The sequence below is a fragment of the Varanus komodoensis genome, unplaced genomic scaffold (genome assembly GCF_004798865.1).
Source record: "Varanus komodoensis strain SLA01 unplaced genomic scaffold, ASM479886v1 scaffold25, whole genome shotgun sequence".
Lineage (NCBI taxonomy): Eukaryota > Metazoa > Chordata > Lepidosauria > Squamata > Varanidae > Varanus > Varanus komodoensis.
In genome coordinates this window covers 4123941-4142200 of record NW_025335661.1, presented here as the reverse complement: position 1 = coordinate 4142200, position 18260 = coordinate 4123941, and the positions used below count along the sequence as shown (strand labels likewise).

Below are 18260 nucleotides of genomic sequence, written 5' to 3'. Positions count from 1 at the left end.
GAGTGGTCTGACCACAGTAGCCTGTTCTCTGGTAACCACCTGGATAAATAGCCTGGTATTCTGCTGCATCACAGCAAACCCCCCATGGTTTCATGAGGGGTAAGTTGTAAGTAAGCAATGACATTGCATAAATTAATTAATGATTACTCAGCACATCTTTTAAAGCCTTCACTTCCAATTTTCTGTTGCTTTGGAGCTAGGAACAATACGAGGTAGGCTCAACCTATGAGGTAGGTAGGTTTATTGATAATTGAATTTTATTTTACTTAGAGTATCCTTTCAGCACTAGTGATTTTTTGTGGGGGAAGGGTGTTAGGTAGTATCCTGTTGTTCCTGTGAGCTCAGGGGAGTAATTTTTATGCAATGGGCCTTTTGCAGATCTAAAAATAATTTCAAATAAGTGGATGCACTTGTTTCCAAAATGAGCATGTCAGTGGAGCTTGCAGAAGAGAGCTCTGTCAACCTGTCATGGCCTAGAAGCATGTGTTTCTGCTTGTTGTTTTTTTTCTTCCAATTGCACCTCCATAAATGCAACAGAACCAACCAATAGAGCAGCTCCATTGTCCACTTTGTGTTTTTTGTAATTTTGTCATGGTAAAGTATCCAATTTATGACATAATTGATATTCTTTCCTTCTAATGTTCACAGTCAATGCAGGCAGCTTGCTCAGGACTTATACTGACACCTAAATTTATTTAATATTCCTAACAGGTTAGAAATAATTGTTCTGTGGAACATATAATATCATTTGGTGAAAAAGTAATTCTGTTTGGGTTCCTTCCACATTTAAGCTTTTACTAAATTCCTGTACTAAAGAAATATAAACTTTGCTCAAGGTAGAATTGAAACATTCTTTCTTTCACTGATAGCAAAACATTTTGTTTTCTATTGTAAATGTTTCCTGTTGAACTTGTATGCTTTTTTGCATTTGTTTATATTCTGCTTTCTTTCCAAAGAGCTCAATTATCTTTGCAGATCTTGTCTACACTCCCTTTTTATCTTCATAATAACTCTGTGAGGTCTCTTAGGCTAAGACTTCTCAGCTGGTGGGCTTCGTGGCTGACTGGAAATTTGAACTCCTGTCTATCCTATTCGAGTCCCACACACAGACCACAACACTGTACTGGATCTCCGTCCTTGTATTTATGTGTGGGTGTGTAAATTTTTATTTAGATTTTACTTTAGCTATCTTTGTATAATTATTTGTATAAAGAGCTCATGCCTTCCCTAACCTGGTGCCTTTAAGATATGATAGGCTACAACTCCTACCACTTACAATCACCTTTTGAGTCTGCTCTTAGTTGGCATTATCTTGTCACAGAAGATCATCCTCTCATAGGAACATTACCAACATCATTACATTATTATTATTATTTCTATACCATCCAATAGTTAAAAATTTCTGAGAGGTTCACAAAAATTACAAGCCACAAATACAAATATTAAATTATAAAAAAAGACTATAAAAAGTTTAATATGCACAGTTAAACAATTTACACAACTTAAGATTTACCATGTAATAGTGGATCTAATTAAAAATGGCATGAATGCCTTTCATATGCCATCAAATGCCTAGGAGTAGAGGACAGCTGTAACTTGACGTCAAAAAGATGACCACTGAGAAGGCCTTCTTCTTTGGAGAATGCACTTGGATTATACTGTAGTATCTGGATTGGTTCATACTGGGAGAAGCATTCTGTCCATTTTGGTGGTCCTGAGTTTTTAAGGCTTTATAGGTTAAAATCAGCACCTTGAATTTGAACTCAGAAGCATATGGGCAACCATCACAAGGAGCCACACATGGTGTTATATTCTCAGACCTTCTGGTGCCAGTTATTAATCTGGCTGCCACATTTTGTGCAAGTTTTAGTTGCTTAATATTCTTCAAGAGTGGCCCCACATAGAATGCATTGCACTAAGCCATCCTGAGGCTTCTGTAAGCCATCCTGATGCTGCTGTAAAGGACTGCTTATAAATGTTTTAATTAAATTGAAATTAAATATGACTAGGAACCTATCAGAAAATAGACTCCTGAAGAAGGTTATCCCTCTTCAGAGAATGGCTAAGCCAGGCTACTCATAGAAGCTAGATGAGGGCACTTTGTGCCACCGGGGCTTCTTGAACCTCTAGTAACAGTGTTGTCTCCAGTAGAATCTGTAATTTGCAAGCCTGTTCTGTTAGGGTAAGTACAATCCATCAGAACAGGATGGACACCATTTATCTAGTCAGTCTGGATTCAACTTCAGTTTATTAATCTTCTTCTACAGCATGAGTTTCATGCTTAAAATTTACTATACTGCTTTCTTATTTGTAATGTTTTTCTGAGGGGAAATTGTATTGCTAGGCTATTTGGGTACACTGGAGCTCTCTCGTTGTTTACTGGAAGGCTAGTATTTCATCTACTATTTTTGTTGTTGTTTTGTTTTGTTATGGTTTCTCTTCTGTCTTTGCTCCCAGGGATTCCTGATAGACCATTGAGGATTCTTGGATCTTTTCCTCTAACCACAGAGTGCTTCCAGATGAAGCCTTTAATATGAAATCTTAAAATCCTTTAAAAATGATTTAATGTGAAATATTTTAAACTTTTTTTCTGACTGTAAAATCTGTTAAAAGAAAACAAGATGCTCAACACTTTTCAGTTAGGATCCTAGGAGGCTGTCACATGTTGCTTGTTTGTTTACCCCCAACAAAATATTATTAAAGTACATAAAGCTCCAAGGTCCAATGTACCCCAATAGTTGTGATAATCTTACATTTTTGTAATATGAAACCATTTTTAATGTGAAACCAGATTAATTTTGAAATAAAATAATATATTTATTTCACCAAGGACTTTATTTCACCCTTTGGATCTCTATACAAATTGATACTATTAAAACAAAGTTAATATTTGGGGAAGTTAATATTATGGACCTCAATTTCATTGATTTATCCTGTCTTTATTCCATGATGCTGGGATGAAGCCTCTTCCAAAGCAGTTGTGCTTGGAACTGGTACTGGTTCAAATCTATTGACAAAAATTGGTAAGTAGAGTCTGCTGCTTTGTACTTCTTTACTAAGGCAGTTTTAACATTGTCCCCCTGTGAGTACCTTTTTTTTCTTTTTCTTTTCTTTGCAAAATACTCTGTCACATTTTTGAAGCAAAGGCAGAAAATGAACCAAATGTCATATGAATTTAGAGTTGTATGAATATTTGTTTAGTGCTAAGAAAAGACTTGCTAAGGGATCTAAAAGGTAAAACAAAAGGCTTCAGACTTCTATATTGTCCTTTTATTGTCTTGGAAAAGCTTTATTGTTTTAAGTAAAAAAGAAAAAAGAAAGGTTGGGAAACCCAGATTTAATTGATATTATTAGACTTACAAAGGAAAGTGATTAATAATACATGGCTCAGCTTTTGTATGTAGAAAGTACATCACTAAAGTGAATTGTACGAGATGCTTGACCTTTTTCAGGATCAAGGGGAAAGCCAAATGAATAATTCAAACTGCATCTCAACCTGGAAGGTGTAAACCTGATAGTACTGTGATGTGGTCGCGAATAAGCTATATGCTTTGGCACTTAACTGTTGTGGTCAAGAAGTAAGGGATAATTTGAACGTTACAGAAAACCCAAGACAATATTAAATCAGGCTCTGGAAATAATGCGTGTTGGCTTTTTCTAAATATATTTAGCCCAATATTGGCCTTTCAATTAAAAAAAGTCTCTCAGGTTTCATTAGGCCTTTGCAGCCCACTCCTGTAAAGGTTATGAGTGAGTAAAGAGAGGCATGGTTGCACCTATAAACCTTACCCAGAATAATGTACCCATCCCACCAGCATAGCCCTTGATCTTCTGGTTGAGTAGAAAGGTATTAATGGAACAAGTAAGCTTTGTCCCCAACATCTCTTTGATAAAGCCCCTGAAGGATAAGTTACGTGCATTATCAGGGGGAATCTTTGCACCAGAGATTGCTTGTACACCCACATCCTCTCTCCATGTCTAGTCTTCATGTGAATAGTTGAACATCTGCTTGTACTATTTGCTATAATGGAGGGTTGGCCAATGTGTACATAAAAGCTTTGTAAGTTCTTTTCTTGACGCTGCTGGCAGTATGTGTGGAATTTATGTGCTATTCTAGAAGAAAAAGTCACGACATTGGTAGTAGGGGTGGCAGGTCAGAACTCCAGAACTCCATGCTCTGGAGCAAAAGTTAAACTGACCTAACCCAACACAGTTAAATTGGTGTCCAAAAACTGCATTGATTTTCAATGTTTAATTCACCCACAGTACCGCAACATGATGTCTTCATCATGAACAAAAAATATCTGACACTATTCTATTCCAGTGGGATAAACTTCAGACATTCACGTAAAGCTTGTCTAAGCTGACCCAGATGGCAGCTGAAGGCAAAGCTGTTACTTAAACTGCTATTTTTAAAAGAGTGAAACCAGCATTGTGTACATGGTGCTGTACAGACTATCATAAGCCAAAGAATAATGTCTCTGGGCAGAAGGGCTAAGAATCTTAACTTTCAACAATGCCAAGGACATGACAAAGAAGGGTGAGGAGTTAACTGAAAGTCAAGGTGACCAGGGGTGGATGTGACCAGATCTCCTTGTGTGAATTACCTGGTAACTGTATGAAGCTTGACATTCTAATACTAATCACCATTATTTTGGGAACCATCCCATGGAAAGGGTACTACTGCATGATATAAAGAGGTATTTAATTCCTAGGTGTGTCCTTCTCCACTAGGGATCGTGTACGTGCATTTTCATATTAAAATAGTCAGACAGGCTATCTGGGAAGTGTGTATTAGTTTGTGGGGACTATCAAGTGAATAAGCCCCAGTGGTTTGATTCTTCACTAAACAACCCACCCCAGCAGATTATCACAATTGCAATGACTTGTTCTCTTTTTCCTTGCCCTGTAGTTCTTCAGCTCCCTGCAAGACATATACAAGAGGACTTTCCGGCAAAATGTGTCTTGTCTTCCTCACCCTGACTCAATTGCTGATTCTTTTAATTCTATGCCATTTCCCTGCCCTTCCCTTCAGACTACAACGTTTAACAAAACTATCATTTTTGCTGGTCTTGCAAGTGTGCATTTACAGCTGTCTGATATGTTGAGTCTTGCTTGGTCAGTCTGTTTCAGCTGACAAAAGGGAACAGCAAAGGGGACAGGTTAGGTCTCTCCTTTTTCTGACAGTTATTTTTCCCTGGTCCTTCACAACTGTGTGCAAATTAGCCATAGGCAACTTCATCTTGTCAGCTTCCATGTATAGCTACCTAATTCACCAGTCCCTTGACTTGAGAAAATGAAAGGAATAAGTTTTTTAAAAATTACAACCACAATCACACTTTTTTGAGGCAACAAAATATAAAATAAACAAACAAGTAAAGAGTAATGTTCTTTCCAAAGTGCTGTTTCTGCTTCGGTAGAAGGGTAGTACTCATAAGATAATGAAAAGTGAACAAACTGAGGTTCCTTTGCTGCTCTTGTCAAGAAGCTGCGCATCCAGTTGCCACCACCCATAAAATAAATTATCCAGGTTTAGGAGAACCCCCTGCGGTCAAGAACAACTCTACAACAAGCCTCAGGTTGGCAAACCTGAAAGCCAGTGTGGTGTGGTGGTTAAAGTGTTAGACTAGGGACTGTGTAAGCTAGCGCTATGTAAGCTACCTTGGGTTCCAAACAAGAGGAAACAGGCAGGATATAAATGCACTGTAATAATAATGATAAAATAAAATTGTAATGGGTTCTTGGCCTGCTTTGTTCCCAAAAATATAGCCTACTCCTTAGGAAATACCCCAAGTTTGAACAACACAATAGCCAGTCATGGCTGGTTGGTGGAAAATGCCTGTGCTGTAGTCTGGGAATATCAGAGGATATGCATCCATTCATATCCTCTGTTCTCTTTTCAAAGATGGTTTCTTTTCAGATGTTAGTGTTTGTGTTCATAAGTACAGTGTTGTCCCCAAAGTTAAAGGAAACTTATTCTGTATGGCATTTTGTGGAGTCTAATTAACCCATCCTTGAGCTTTCTTGTTTTTGAGTAAACTCCAAGCACTTTGAAGTGATTAAAACCTCTTGATTCCCCTCTTCAGATTCTTCTTTACCAGTTCCCCCAAGTTTCAAAAGCTTCCTCTGTTGAAGTCAAGTGCAATTATGCTCAACCTCTTTAGGAGTCTTCCTCCTAACTGTATATTTATTTTGATACCGGCATGTTCACTGCTACCTAATGGCTCAACAACATTGTACTATGTTCTAGGACTAAATCCAGGATTGCTTCCTCTTTGGTTGGTTCCACAAATAAGTGCTGAAGGGCACACTTATTTAAGACTTTGAGAATCTTAAACTCCCTGCCAGAAGTAGAACAGAACATATGCTTATCCAGTCAATGTGTGGGTAATTGAAGTTCCATTATTACAGTACTGCCTTCGTTGGAGGTTTCCTTGATTTCATTTCCTTCTCAAGACCACCCTGAGCATTCTGGTCTGGATGAGGTGGCATGCCTGCATATACCAGTTGCAGAAGAGCTCGGACAGGCAGACGTCTTGACCCAGCCTGCTTGAATGATCCTGTGGGCAGCTGTTTTGCCATTGTGTGTATGGACTGCTGCACTAGATGGGTCCTTGATCTGATCCAGCATCACTCTTTTTGTATACTTGTATAGTTCATTACCAGTAATAAAATGATTTCCATGGGTCCTCTGATGAACCTCTGCAACCTTCTTAACGAGCCAAACCTCAGTTTGCAAACATGTTTAGAACTGGGCTTGTGGTTTGAGCAAGCTATGGCTCACCAAATGCTAGTAGCACCAACTATAATGCTACAGTGAGAATTGGAGGGAAGAGAAATATCCGGATCTTTGGTCACCCTATTCGAATTGTAGTTAGGAAGTAGAACGAAGTTGTGCTACTGGATCAATTTTTCCTAACTTTCCCTTTTGTCTGGGTAAACCTTTCCCAACCTGGAGTCCTCCAGAGGTACTGAACTAGAATCTCTAGCATTCTCCAGATAGCCAAGGTTAGACAAGGATGGTATAGATAATCAGAGCTAACTCTGTGGTTCCTGTTTAAATAATTTTTTTTAAAAATTATGATGGATTAGTTGGTGGATTGGTTGGAGTATGTTTTCTCAGTTGTATAGCCTCACATGCCATTTTGATTTTTGTTCTTAGCTTTTAGAATGTAGGACTACCTTGAAAAATCAGTTTCACAGAGAACTTTTCTCTTCTTCACTGCACTGAGCAGGCACTGAGCTAGGAAGTCTGTATACTTGCTTCCCACAGAGAGAAAAATGACTCATCACTAAAGAGAAGGGTGTTTAATCTGCTAATGTCAGGAAGAGATTAGAAGAGACAGAATGGGAAAATGAAGAGGAGGAGATTTCAAAAATATTTAGTGACTGAATAAGGGAAATGATCACTGGAGTTATAAGACTTTTTGAAGGAATTAAGGTTTTGACATTTCAAAGATAGATAACCTTGCATTAGTGTAGAAATTTCATGGAGGAAATGATGCGTTCATGCTAGCATCAGTTAACTCCAAATGAAATAATGGTAGCATTTAACCTGAAAGCAAGGCTATGACCATCTGCCATTTCAATGACTGATAATTGCCCTTCTGAGAAACTAACAGTAATACTTTAACTACCAACTAGTAGTTATGGAAGCAGTGTTCCTGGCTTCATGGTTGCTTCTAGCCATAGTAACTCAACCGTTTTGACTGTGCTTTCTGTCAGTTATGATACTATTTATTTCTTGGCTGGGAGCATATGTTTTTAACTAAGAAAATGATGCTATTGTCACTACTATTGAGTACGTGGATGTCTGAATGTATTACAACATAAACTGAAGGTAATAAATGGATTGCAGGTGAGTCTATTTTATACAATAGTTAAATATTGGATTTTAATTTGAACAGTGTGCATCTTTAAATGTTAATCCCATTTGGAAATTTGATGGCCCCTATTCAAAGGGCTCTGTGGTTAGCACCAGGTGTTTGCACATGTACAATGAGGCAGGAACTTATTAGGACAAGAAAGACAAAAAGTAAATCCATTTGTTTTCATGGATTGCTATTTGTCACTATATTATGATGTTATCACCTAGGACTATAAACAAGAAAACTGAAGAGAACTTTTTGGCACTCTGTGTTCCAGCCATAGGGCATCGATCTGAATTGCCACTGTAGCAGAGAGAAGGGTTAAATCCCTTCCTACCTGTTCCCCATCCTGACACCCTTACACAGACACACCAGATTAAAAAAAGAAAAAAATATATTTACTATAATGTCTGCTTTGGATCAGAGCTGCACTTTTAAGATTACACATTTAGGGCATGCCTGTGCTCGATTTTTCTTGGAGATTGCTACCAGGATGCAATTTAAGAGCATGTGATTTAGACCAAATGCTTTTATTTCCTCAGGGACATGTTATATCTGCAGCTTAGATATTAAAAGTAACCAAAGCAGTGATCTTAAAATACACGTTTTTGCTCCTTTAAACTGTGTTGCTCATTTCCAGACCTAAAATGGTGCTCCTGATAGCACCATTATAAGCATGATGGCGTAATCATGGTATATGGTATATAATAATAACTATCATCATCATCATCATTTCTCATTTATATACTGTGTTTTTTTTTCCTTGCAAGAAAACCAAGACAGCTTATATAGGTCCATTAACAATAGTCCTGTGAGATAGGTTGGGCTGAGAGTCTGTGACTTGCTTAAAGTCACCCATTGAACTTCATGGCTAAGTGGGAATGAAAAACTGGATCTTCCAGGCCCCCAGTCCAACACTCAAGCTGCCAGACTCAAGCTCTCCAGCTCTACTTAAAGGAATTTTAGCTGTTTCAATGTATCACTTCTAAGCGAGCGGGTCAAACTAGCTTGCTCCTGGCAGTAGTATGCATCCATGACCAAGGATTTCCCTTCACATGGAGGACCCCTATGAAAATACAACGGCTTCACAATGCTGCTGAAAGTATGCATTTTGGGAGGAGAAAAAAGCTGGTATGAGCCCCTCATGCGTACTTTCAAAATGTGATTGGAGATCAATCCTCTTACAGATAATTTGTGTAGATTGCACAGAGTTAGCCCACAACTTTTGTGGTTTTGCTCTTACATTCCATTCAGACAATCAGTTACATAGACCAGTGTCAAGGACAAGCATGATTGGGCACTGGTGGAGGAATCACAGTTCAGCAAAGACCCACTGTCACGAATCTTGTCACTCTTGCATCCTGCTTGTTCACTTGCATCTTGTTCTCATCCAGTGGTGGTAAAAAAAAAAAAGGGGGGGGGCAATGCCGATGGTGATTTATTTCATTTCTATACCACCCAATAGCCAAAGCAGTCTGGGTGGTTTATAACAGTGCACAAAAGCAGTACAGTACAATACAATAAACATACCATACAGTCATATAAAAATATATAAAAAACAGCTAAAACAGAAAGGAAAGAATGACCCTGTAAAATGCCATTGCCTACTTGTTCACTGGCAAGCTGTCTGAACTGCAGGTTGTGATATTACAAAGGGAAAAACTTTACCAAGCTTCCTCACATCCTGCTTAATTTCATATATCTCTGCCATGTTCCAACATACTTGCCTTTTTTTCTACAGTAAAGAACTGTAAATATTGTGATCTTTCACAATTGTCAAGGAAATGCTCCACGCCTCTTATAATTTGTGTTGTCCTTTTTTTGGACTGTTTTCCAGCTTAGTCATATAGATAGATAGATAGATAGATAGATAGATAGATAGATAGATAGATGCAGTATCTAGAATTGTACACCATATTCCAAGAGTGATCACACCATAGATTTGTGCAGATGAATTATAGTATTGGAAGTCAATTTCTGATACCTTTCCTAATAAATTTGCAGTCCAGTATCACTGCCAGTGCCATGCCAAATACACATTTTGGCCCAGTATGAATTTCTTCTCACCAGTCAATGAAGTTAATTTAGATAGCCCTTTATCCCATTCCACTTCTAAAGTAAAATAGTTCTTCTACCATACCGGGACCCTTAGAACCTGTAGTCTGTCTTTCCAGGTTGCCTCTGCTACAAGAACAGGGACCTTTTTTTGTGGCAAAAGCATTCTGGCTCACTGACTATATAGAAACCTGAATATTATTCTGACAGAGCTTTAAAGTTAAGCCATAATTAAGAAATTCATATTGTTGATCCTGCGAGGAGCTATTGCTTTCTACTGATACGTCTTTGTTTGTCATACCAAACTTCAGGCAAAAAGTAGGGATATATAGGATGTATCCTTTTTATGCAATGCCACGTATTTAAGCACTCATGCCATTGGTCCTTGAAGTTAATGGCAGAACTTGCAGTAAACTATTTCACTGCAATAGTTGGGTTTTAAGTAAAAAAAATCAATGTCAGCTCCCTGAAAAGCCCCTGAAGACTAAATGTCCAATGAATGTGACTTTGGATGTATTTTTCATCATCTTCATCAATATTATTTCATATAACTGTTAATTTAAAAATATTTCTAAGCACTTTACAAATCAGATTGCATTGTATTATGCTACAATAAAGATGTAATTAAAATTCATTTTATATTACACACATGTTAATATTACTGTTGCCAAGCATATGGTGATAACTCCTGATGGCAATAGCTGATGTCCACTGAATGGCTTGATTTAAAAACATATATTATTGTAAATTTCCCAGAGAGCTTTGGCTATCGGGAGATACAGAAAAAAAGGCAACAACAGTAGTAGTACTGATCTAAATTGGTGCTTTCAGATTTTGTAAGATCTGTACAACTTGTATGGGTGTTCTGGTGCATATGGGAAGTGACCTTGAATCACACTCAGCTGGGACCACACTGAGGGTGGAATCCAGCTGAGTGCTTACGTTCCTGAAGTCATCTTGTATGCCAAAAGTTTTGTTGCTCAAGAGCCAACAGTTTTGTTGCTCAAGCAGCAATTCCTTCTGATTCCATTGTGTTAACAGGATCCACCAGTTGTATAACAAGGTTTTAGCACTTTTGTGAGCTCCGTTGACCCGATATGCTCTATAAATAAGTTTGTTTATTTGTTTACAGTTACTCTAGAAGCATTAAATCTTTGTTATACAAGCAGCAAGCATAGTATACAAACAGGAATTGGCAGTGCATGAGAGAGTCAGCAGAAGTGTAAGTACCTGTTGGACTCTGCCCTTAGGTTGTATCAGATGGTGTCTGGTTCTTGAAGTTGAGGTTTTGCTGAAGGAATATGTGTTACTTCTTGGATTGTCTTGTGGCACACACAAGAGTATTTCGTCAGGTATACTCTTAGATTGGCAGCTGGTTTGGTGTTTGTTTTTTCAAATTTTTAACCAAAATTATTAAATAGGGCAAAGTCAGATGTAGTAGCATTTCATCTTCCCTAGAAAATAACTTGTGGAGATAGTAAGGGGCTGTTTTATCAGTCTTTCTTAGCTGATAACAGAATCTTGTCATCTGTTACCTGAAAATCTTCTGTTGAAATCTTAGTAAAGAGTCCTGTCTTGTTTCCCTGTCAGTTTTCTGTAAAAATATTCCAACATTTAAAAATGAAATTTCTCCTAGAACAGCAATTCCAAATTTTAAAGCTACAATATTTGTGCATGTCTTAGTTTTTATTTGGACAAGTACAGAATGTGTGTACTTCAAACTTGAAAAAATCATACTTAAAAATCCAGGTATGCTGTGTGTTTGAATTTAGTATGTGAATTTTCTTTATTTTTCACCTATTTCAGTTTGATGCAGGAAATCTGTTCTACCATTTCGAAATCCAGAAGCTGTTTAAATTCAAGTGGAACACAATTTAACAAAGTTGTGATCATGGTATACCTCCAAGGCCAGGACCAGGAATTCATTTGATACAGCTAAAGAATGAAAGCTGATGAAAGGATTACAGAGGAATATGGCTAGAAAGTATTCTTTCAGACAGAATCATTAGACAGAAAAAAAAGAAAAGCTAAACAAAGCATAAATGAAAAGTATTTAAGCAATTGCTAACTAAGTAGATGAAGAATTGGTAAGACCTGGTGCTTCACAGTGGAACTCACCAACTTTTTAACTTAAAAACAAAAAACAAAGAAAACAAAACATCGGAATATTGTTTTCCGGAATATCAACCACCATTCAGGTTGATTTTAGAATTCTGTTCTAAAATCAACCAAGTATTACCCAACCACCAGCCAGGTAGTGTTATCCAGTGGTGACATGAGCGAGCATGAACTATTGAAAGTTCCACATAGAAATTAGTAAAATCAACAAGTTGTAATAAATGCATAAATATCACTCAATAACACACAGACACACACTCAATATATTACCATGAATAAGGTAACTTTTATAATATGTCACCATATAACTTTCTCAATTTTGGGGGAAGGAGTTACCCATAACTCCTTTGAGTGTAGGTGGATGTGTTTCGTTTGCTCTGCATACTTGCCAGAGAAAGACCTATGTCTGTTCCAAGAATTTTAATTCGCCAAGGGCAAGATACCACAATGAAACCACTTTAAAACACAACTCTCCTGTGTGTTTAACAGGATAAAATATAGTCCAGATTGCCAAATACCCTGCTAGCACTGCTTATTTATTTTCCCTGTTATTCTGGGCACAATATTAGACCGGGAAAAAAATCCTACACAACTTTTTTCTGTTTAAACATGCTTAGGATTGTGCCCTTGATATATTACATTTTGGTAGAACTTCTTTCAAATAATATTCTGGAAGATTTGTACATTTTATCTTATGCTCAACATGAATAAAACGTGCATCTTTAATATTGTTATTACTTTGAGCCTTAGGTTCATTTTTCAGTCTGGCCTTGTTCTTCAGTGCTTCCTCAGAGCAATATCTTCAGCAAATATTATGTATTTCAAAAATTTACTTTAATTCTTTCTTACCTTCATAAAAATCTAAGGATAACTTGCCCTGAGTTTTCCTGCAAATAATGCCTAAACTGCAAAAGGTGGTTGTTCTCTCAAAGCAATGAAAAGAAGTAAGATACAAGGTATCAATTACAGATGTTCCCATCTAAAAGCAGGTGTCCAGAAATTACTTGTGAAGCTCTTCTGCTGACATATGGAATTAGTCAAAGACTAATTAGTCAAAAACTAGAGTTGAAGGGACAAGACATAAGTCAACCGAAATTGCAAAGATTGAATATCAGTATTTTATTTGAATAAAATGCCTTAATTAATGTTGCAATAATAAATGTCATGTAATGTAAACAGAAACTATAAATGCATGTTTTATTTGGTGTATGCGGAATCATTTTTCTAGTACAGTGGTGCCTTGGCTCATGAATGCCTTGGTTCACAACCAAATTGAGTCACGAACAAAAAATTCATGACATTTTTGACTTGGGTAGCGAACTCCACATTGGGTGGCAACCAAAATCGCGGCCATCTCCCCACCCACCCCAAGTGGGGAGATGGCCATGATCGCAGTTGTGTTCGTGCAGGGAAGATGTACATGATCACGGGCGCGCTTCTGCACAAAAGACACGTGCAATCTCGGCCACCCCCCCCCCACCAGCATGATCGCGGCCATCTCCCCACCCCCACCCCAAAGTACGGAGATGGCCACAATTGCAGTTCGTGCAGGGAAGACATAGAGGAGCTGATGACAGAAGAACTTGCTGAACTCCAGAGTGAGCAGCAGAAGGCACTTGCTGAGGAGGATTCCGCTGACGAAGAGGAAGGCAGGGTGGAGGTTAGCAGTGATGTGATACGGATCCATTATGAAAAAATGGAATAAATGCCAGGATTTATTTGAGACGCACCACCCCAACATAACTGTAACAAACAGAGTATTGGATCTTATAACGATAACATGGTCTCTCATTTCCGGAGGGTTATGCAACACAGGAAAAAACAAGTGACTATAGACAGATTTTTCACTAAAATTGACCCTGCAGCTAAGAGACAAAGAAGAGAGGAAACCCCTGAATAAGTTCTCCCCAATATCCTTTTGGTGGGGGACTCTCCCTCAAAACAATAACCTCCCCCACGCCTAGGTTAGTGTTCTTCACTGTACTGTACTGTACTTTGTTACTTTGTTGTTCTTTGTCACTGTGTTTCAAATTTTTCAGGTTAAAAAAATAGTTACAGAACAGATTAACCTTATTTACATGGAACCTTATGGGAAAATTTGACTTGGCTCGCGACCAAAAATTGGCTCACAGCCACATTTGTGGGGGAGGGGCCAGAACGGATTAACCTTATTTACATTGAATCTTATGGAGAAATTTGACTTGGGTCACAACCAGTTTGCATCACAACCAGAGTCGTGGAACGGATTAAGTTCGTGAGCCAAGGTACCACTGTATATGAAAGAATTCCTCAGTTGCAAATGCAAAACTTTTATGTATAATATATCTTATTAAAACTGTGCTCAGCTGGGACAATTAAATTAACTTACAGTCACTGCATAGCTGAAGGAGTGCTTTCATCTCAACTTTTCCAACTTTCCTTTAAAAAACTGTGTTTAACTGCCAACAATATAAATTATAAACATTTTGGTTTTAGCTATGGTCAGTACTGGAACACTTTTTAAGGGGTCTAAGACTGAAGCAGGGTGGTGTTGGAGAATAAAATATTTTAATATTTCAACTTAGAAAAATATGTTCATGAGCTAATGGTTAACAGCTGCTACAAGGGCTCATTGGTCTGCTTTCTGTACCATTTTAGCATTTAAAATCAAAGAACACGCTTGCTTATATTTTCTGTTTCTGTTAACAAAACTGTTAGACCCTAGTTAAGTAGAAATTCATCCTGTACATTTCTTTGCAACAGTGGTTTCCTAACATTTTGAGGCAAGCAAGCATTTCAACCACTGTCTGTCTTTAATCTTGGTTGTGAGATAGTGTTTAAGGGGCAATAGCTGACAAAACCTTTTAAAACCCTGATATAGCAGTTCCAGTAAATTATTAGAGCTTCACATATACAGAACATCCCCAGACTGTTCTGTTCCAATGTGTGCAGAGTTCATTGTGTATCAAATTAAGTCCATCAAAGCTCTGGCCATGAAGTTTCCCCCAGTATTTCTGGTATGTTTCTGAAGTCCTGTGATTCAGAAGGTTTTATTCCACTTAGTGCAGTAAAATCTTTCTATAGCCCTTGAGCAATTGAAGGTAGAGACAGGACTAATAGTTTCTTGAATAGTTTTTTGCATGTTCATGAAAGTAACATGGTACTCTGAAATACTAGTCCAGAGTTGAGAACTGGCACGGCAACATAACTGACTTTCTCTCATATGGGAAATTTTGTTTTAATACTGCTTTGCTTCAACTTTGGTCTTTGCGTAATAGTGCTGCGATTATCATGATTCTTTCAGTGTGTTTTAAGACTGTTTAAGGAAAACTGTCTTTCTGGTGCAGTGAACAAAATTTGTTTATAACTAGAGAAGAAGGGGGGAAATTGCCTGACTCTGTTTAACATCTGGAAAGAAAAGCCATATTACACCAAAAGACTAGAAGTTCAATTACTCTTCAGTTACTAGAAAACATGACATTGAAAAGTTAGAGATATACAAGTACAGCTGTAAAGAGTATTCTGTTATAAACTTTAAGGGTCTGGAGCATTGGCTAAAATCCCTTTTAAAAATTGCTGATCACTGGTATGCAACATTATTTTAGAATAGTAAAACAACTTATAAATTGATGCCCTTTGCAATGGCAAGATGCGTAGTTAGTGTCAATGTGTTGCATGGACTAAAGAGTAAAGGACCATCCTGAGACTCTTGGTAAGAGGACGGAATAGAAAAGCTTTAAATAAATACAATAAATAAAGTATGATAACTGGTATCCTGTTGCATCTATGCATTTGCAGGAGTAACTGCTTGCACAGTGGTACTTTGGTTCTTCCACAGATAACCCAAAATGAGCAGAAACATATGTTTTCATAATGTGTCAGGGCAGTGGATCTTTCAGAAGACAGTTGAACTGGCGTGTCCCAGTCTGGAATGTAGCATTTCTGTTTATTACTGGAGTTGTTTTTAGAAAGGCAGCAGTCGCTTCTGTGAGAGCAATGGAGCCAGCAGAGTGGATGCTGCTGTATGCGCCATTCAGTATTACATTCCTTTTGTGGTCAATTCCTTTTCTCCTGCCTGTTTTGAATGTGTGTGGAATATTCTGGAATGTTACCATAGACAATTATAATAAATGAAAACGGAAAAAGATACAAGCTGATACTATCTTCTGTTTCATTTTCAGCGGAACCCCTGCCTTTAATGGACCTGTGTCGAAGATCAATTCGCTTCGCTCTAGGCAGAGAACGCCTGCATGATATAGAAACTCTACCTTTGCCTCAGTCTCTGAAAAATTATTTACAATATCAATAATATGATTCTAGATCTCTAAATGGTAGAAATTGTTTACATCAGAATATAATTCTTCATGGTGGATATTTTGAGTGTTATTTAATTTTATTTTTTACATTTTTTAATCAACCATGGCAGAACATTATGGAGACTACTAAGGACTGTGAAATCTATTTGAATTGGTTTAGATCTTTCATTTAAATAAATGTTGCCTACACTGTTAGCAGCCTTGTTATGCATAATCCAAAGCTTGCCTTCACAGGTTAGATCCAAAGTTGAGATATATGTTGCCCTAGGTCTGATTTTGGGTATGCATCAGATGAAGATATAACTCTCAGAATCAGTTCTTACACAAGAAAAACATCACGTACAAGTTTCTCTTGACCGGTAAAGGAAATAACCACTGTTTGGAAGTTTCTCAAAAGTCGGAATCCTAACTCCACATGGAGATTTAATTGGTAGATATACAAAGTAACTTTAAGCCCTGTTGACATTTGCTTTGGCCCAAGGCTTCTTATGCATAAGAGCTCCTTGTTCTCTGATGAAGGGAACTGTGCCAGTGTGCACACCAGTTTTTCATGTGCACTATAGAAGGATATAGGAAACCCTTGTGCACATGAAGTGGAGCTGCATTGGAACAGCTAAACTGTGGCCTTTACTTTTAGATGATTTTTAGCAAATCATATTCCTGAAACAGTATACAACCTGTCATATTTTACATTAGTCTATGAAACAGCTGTGTCTTTATTTCAAAGGTAGTTGATCTTTTCTGATCCACTTCAGCTCAGTCTGCAGACCCGTTAAGCTGGCGTACTTGATCTTAAGCTGGTTTGTTTGTGTGTGTGTTTTGTCTTATTGCTTCAGTGGGATGGAATTTGCTCGAATCAGTGTTCTCTAGCTTAACTTGATGCTGCTCGGGCTACATACCAATTCTGTTGAGTGTTTCATTTTTTCTCTCAAATGATGTCATTTTAAGATGTTGAACATTTTTTTAAAATTGTATCTCATGAATTCCCAATGCTGGATATTCTTTTAATGTGTATGCAACAGAATGAGGGTTCACACAAACTTCTTCGTGCTTTCAGAAAACAGACAGAGAGGTTCTTGAGGCCTACTAGACTTACCACTGCCATCTCCTAGCCCAGTGAACTTTCAGTGGACAATCATGAGAAAATGTTGTCTGCATGAACCTCTATACATGTGGAGAAGTCATTCATGAATGACTACAGAAGATTCATGAAGGGACTGGGTAGAAGGCAGCATGCAGTTCCAAGTAGTCAATGAGGCTAGCCAATGCTGCCCTCTTGCCATTCTCTGAATGTGGAAAGGGAATTGTGTGTACCCTCTGAAAGTGTTTTGCTTTTCTATTCAAACTCAGCAGAGAGTATCACATTTTTAAGTTTCCTTTCTCTGGAAGAAGATGACTTTTTGTTCTCTCTATTGCTTACAATATGTATCCATCCATCCATCCAGATCAACTTATTTTTAAAGACACTGCTTTCTCTTTGCATTTCCTCTTATGTTCAGAGTTCTCTGCCTGATCAGTTATCTAGTTTTTAACTGGAAGTTGTTGTAATGGCAGGATGTCGAATGTTTAGACTGAGCTGCCCTCAGCATATTTTAATGTGAATTTACTGAAGAAGGAAGAAGACATTTCTAATAAAGTCTACTGTCCAAAGTACTGTTGGCGTATGCCTCCTTCCTTCCTTCCCTCCCTCCCTCCTACCCTCCCTTGTAGCCCAAATCATTGGCATACTGAGGAAACTTCTTAATTTTCTATCTAGATTTTTGGACAAGTTTGTTCCTCAGGTTATGTATTCATATTGGTAATCTTCAGAAAGCAAGCTGAGATTTCCCATGTTTCTCATTATGTTTTCCAAAGGTTGCTGTCCACTCTGGTGAAGTCAGAAGATTTATCTTCCCTTCTGCCAAGTAGGTAGATCTCTTCCAGA

The 18260-nt window shown here is 37.8% G+C and overlaps 1 protein-coding gene across 3 annotated transcripts in view; it reads left to right on the top strand.

Annotated features, from left to right (window-relative positions):
* The window catches only part of SPSB4 (splA/ryanodine receptor domain and SOCS box containing 4), a 77918-nt gene extending 59929 nt beyond the window's left edge, over positions 1-17989 (top strand). For all 3 annotated transcript variants that reach the window (XM_044432932.1, XM_044432933.1, XM_044432934.1), the window contains exon 3: positions 16202-17989. In XM_044432932.1, the coding sequence (XP_044288867.1) occupies positions 16202-16329 (128 nt within the window). In that variant the 3' untranslated portion in view covers positions 16330-17989. The remainder of the gene's footprint in view (positions 1-16201) is intronic.
* Positions 17990-18260: the final 271 nt, after the last annotated feature.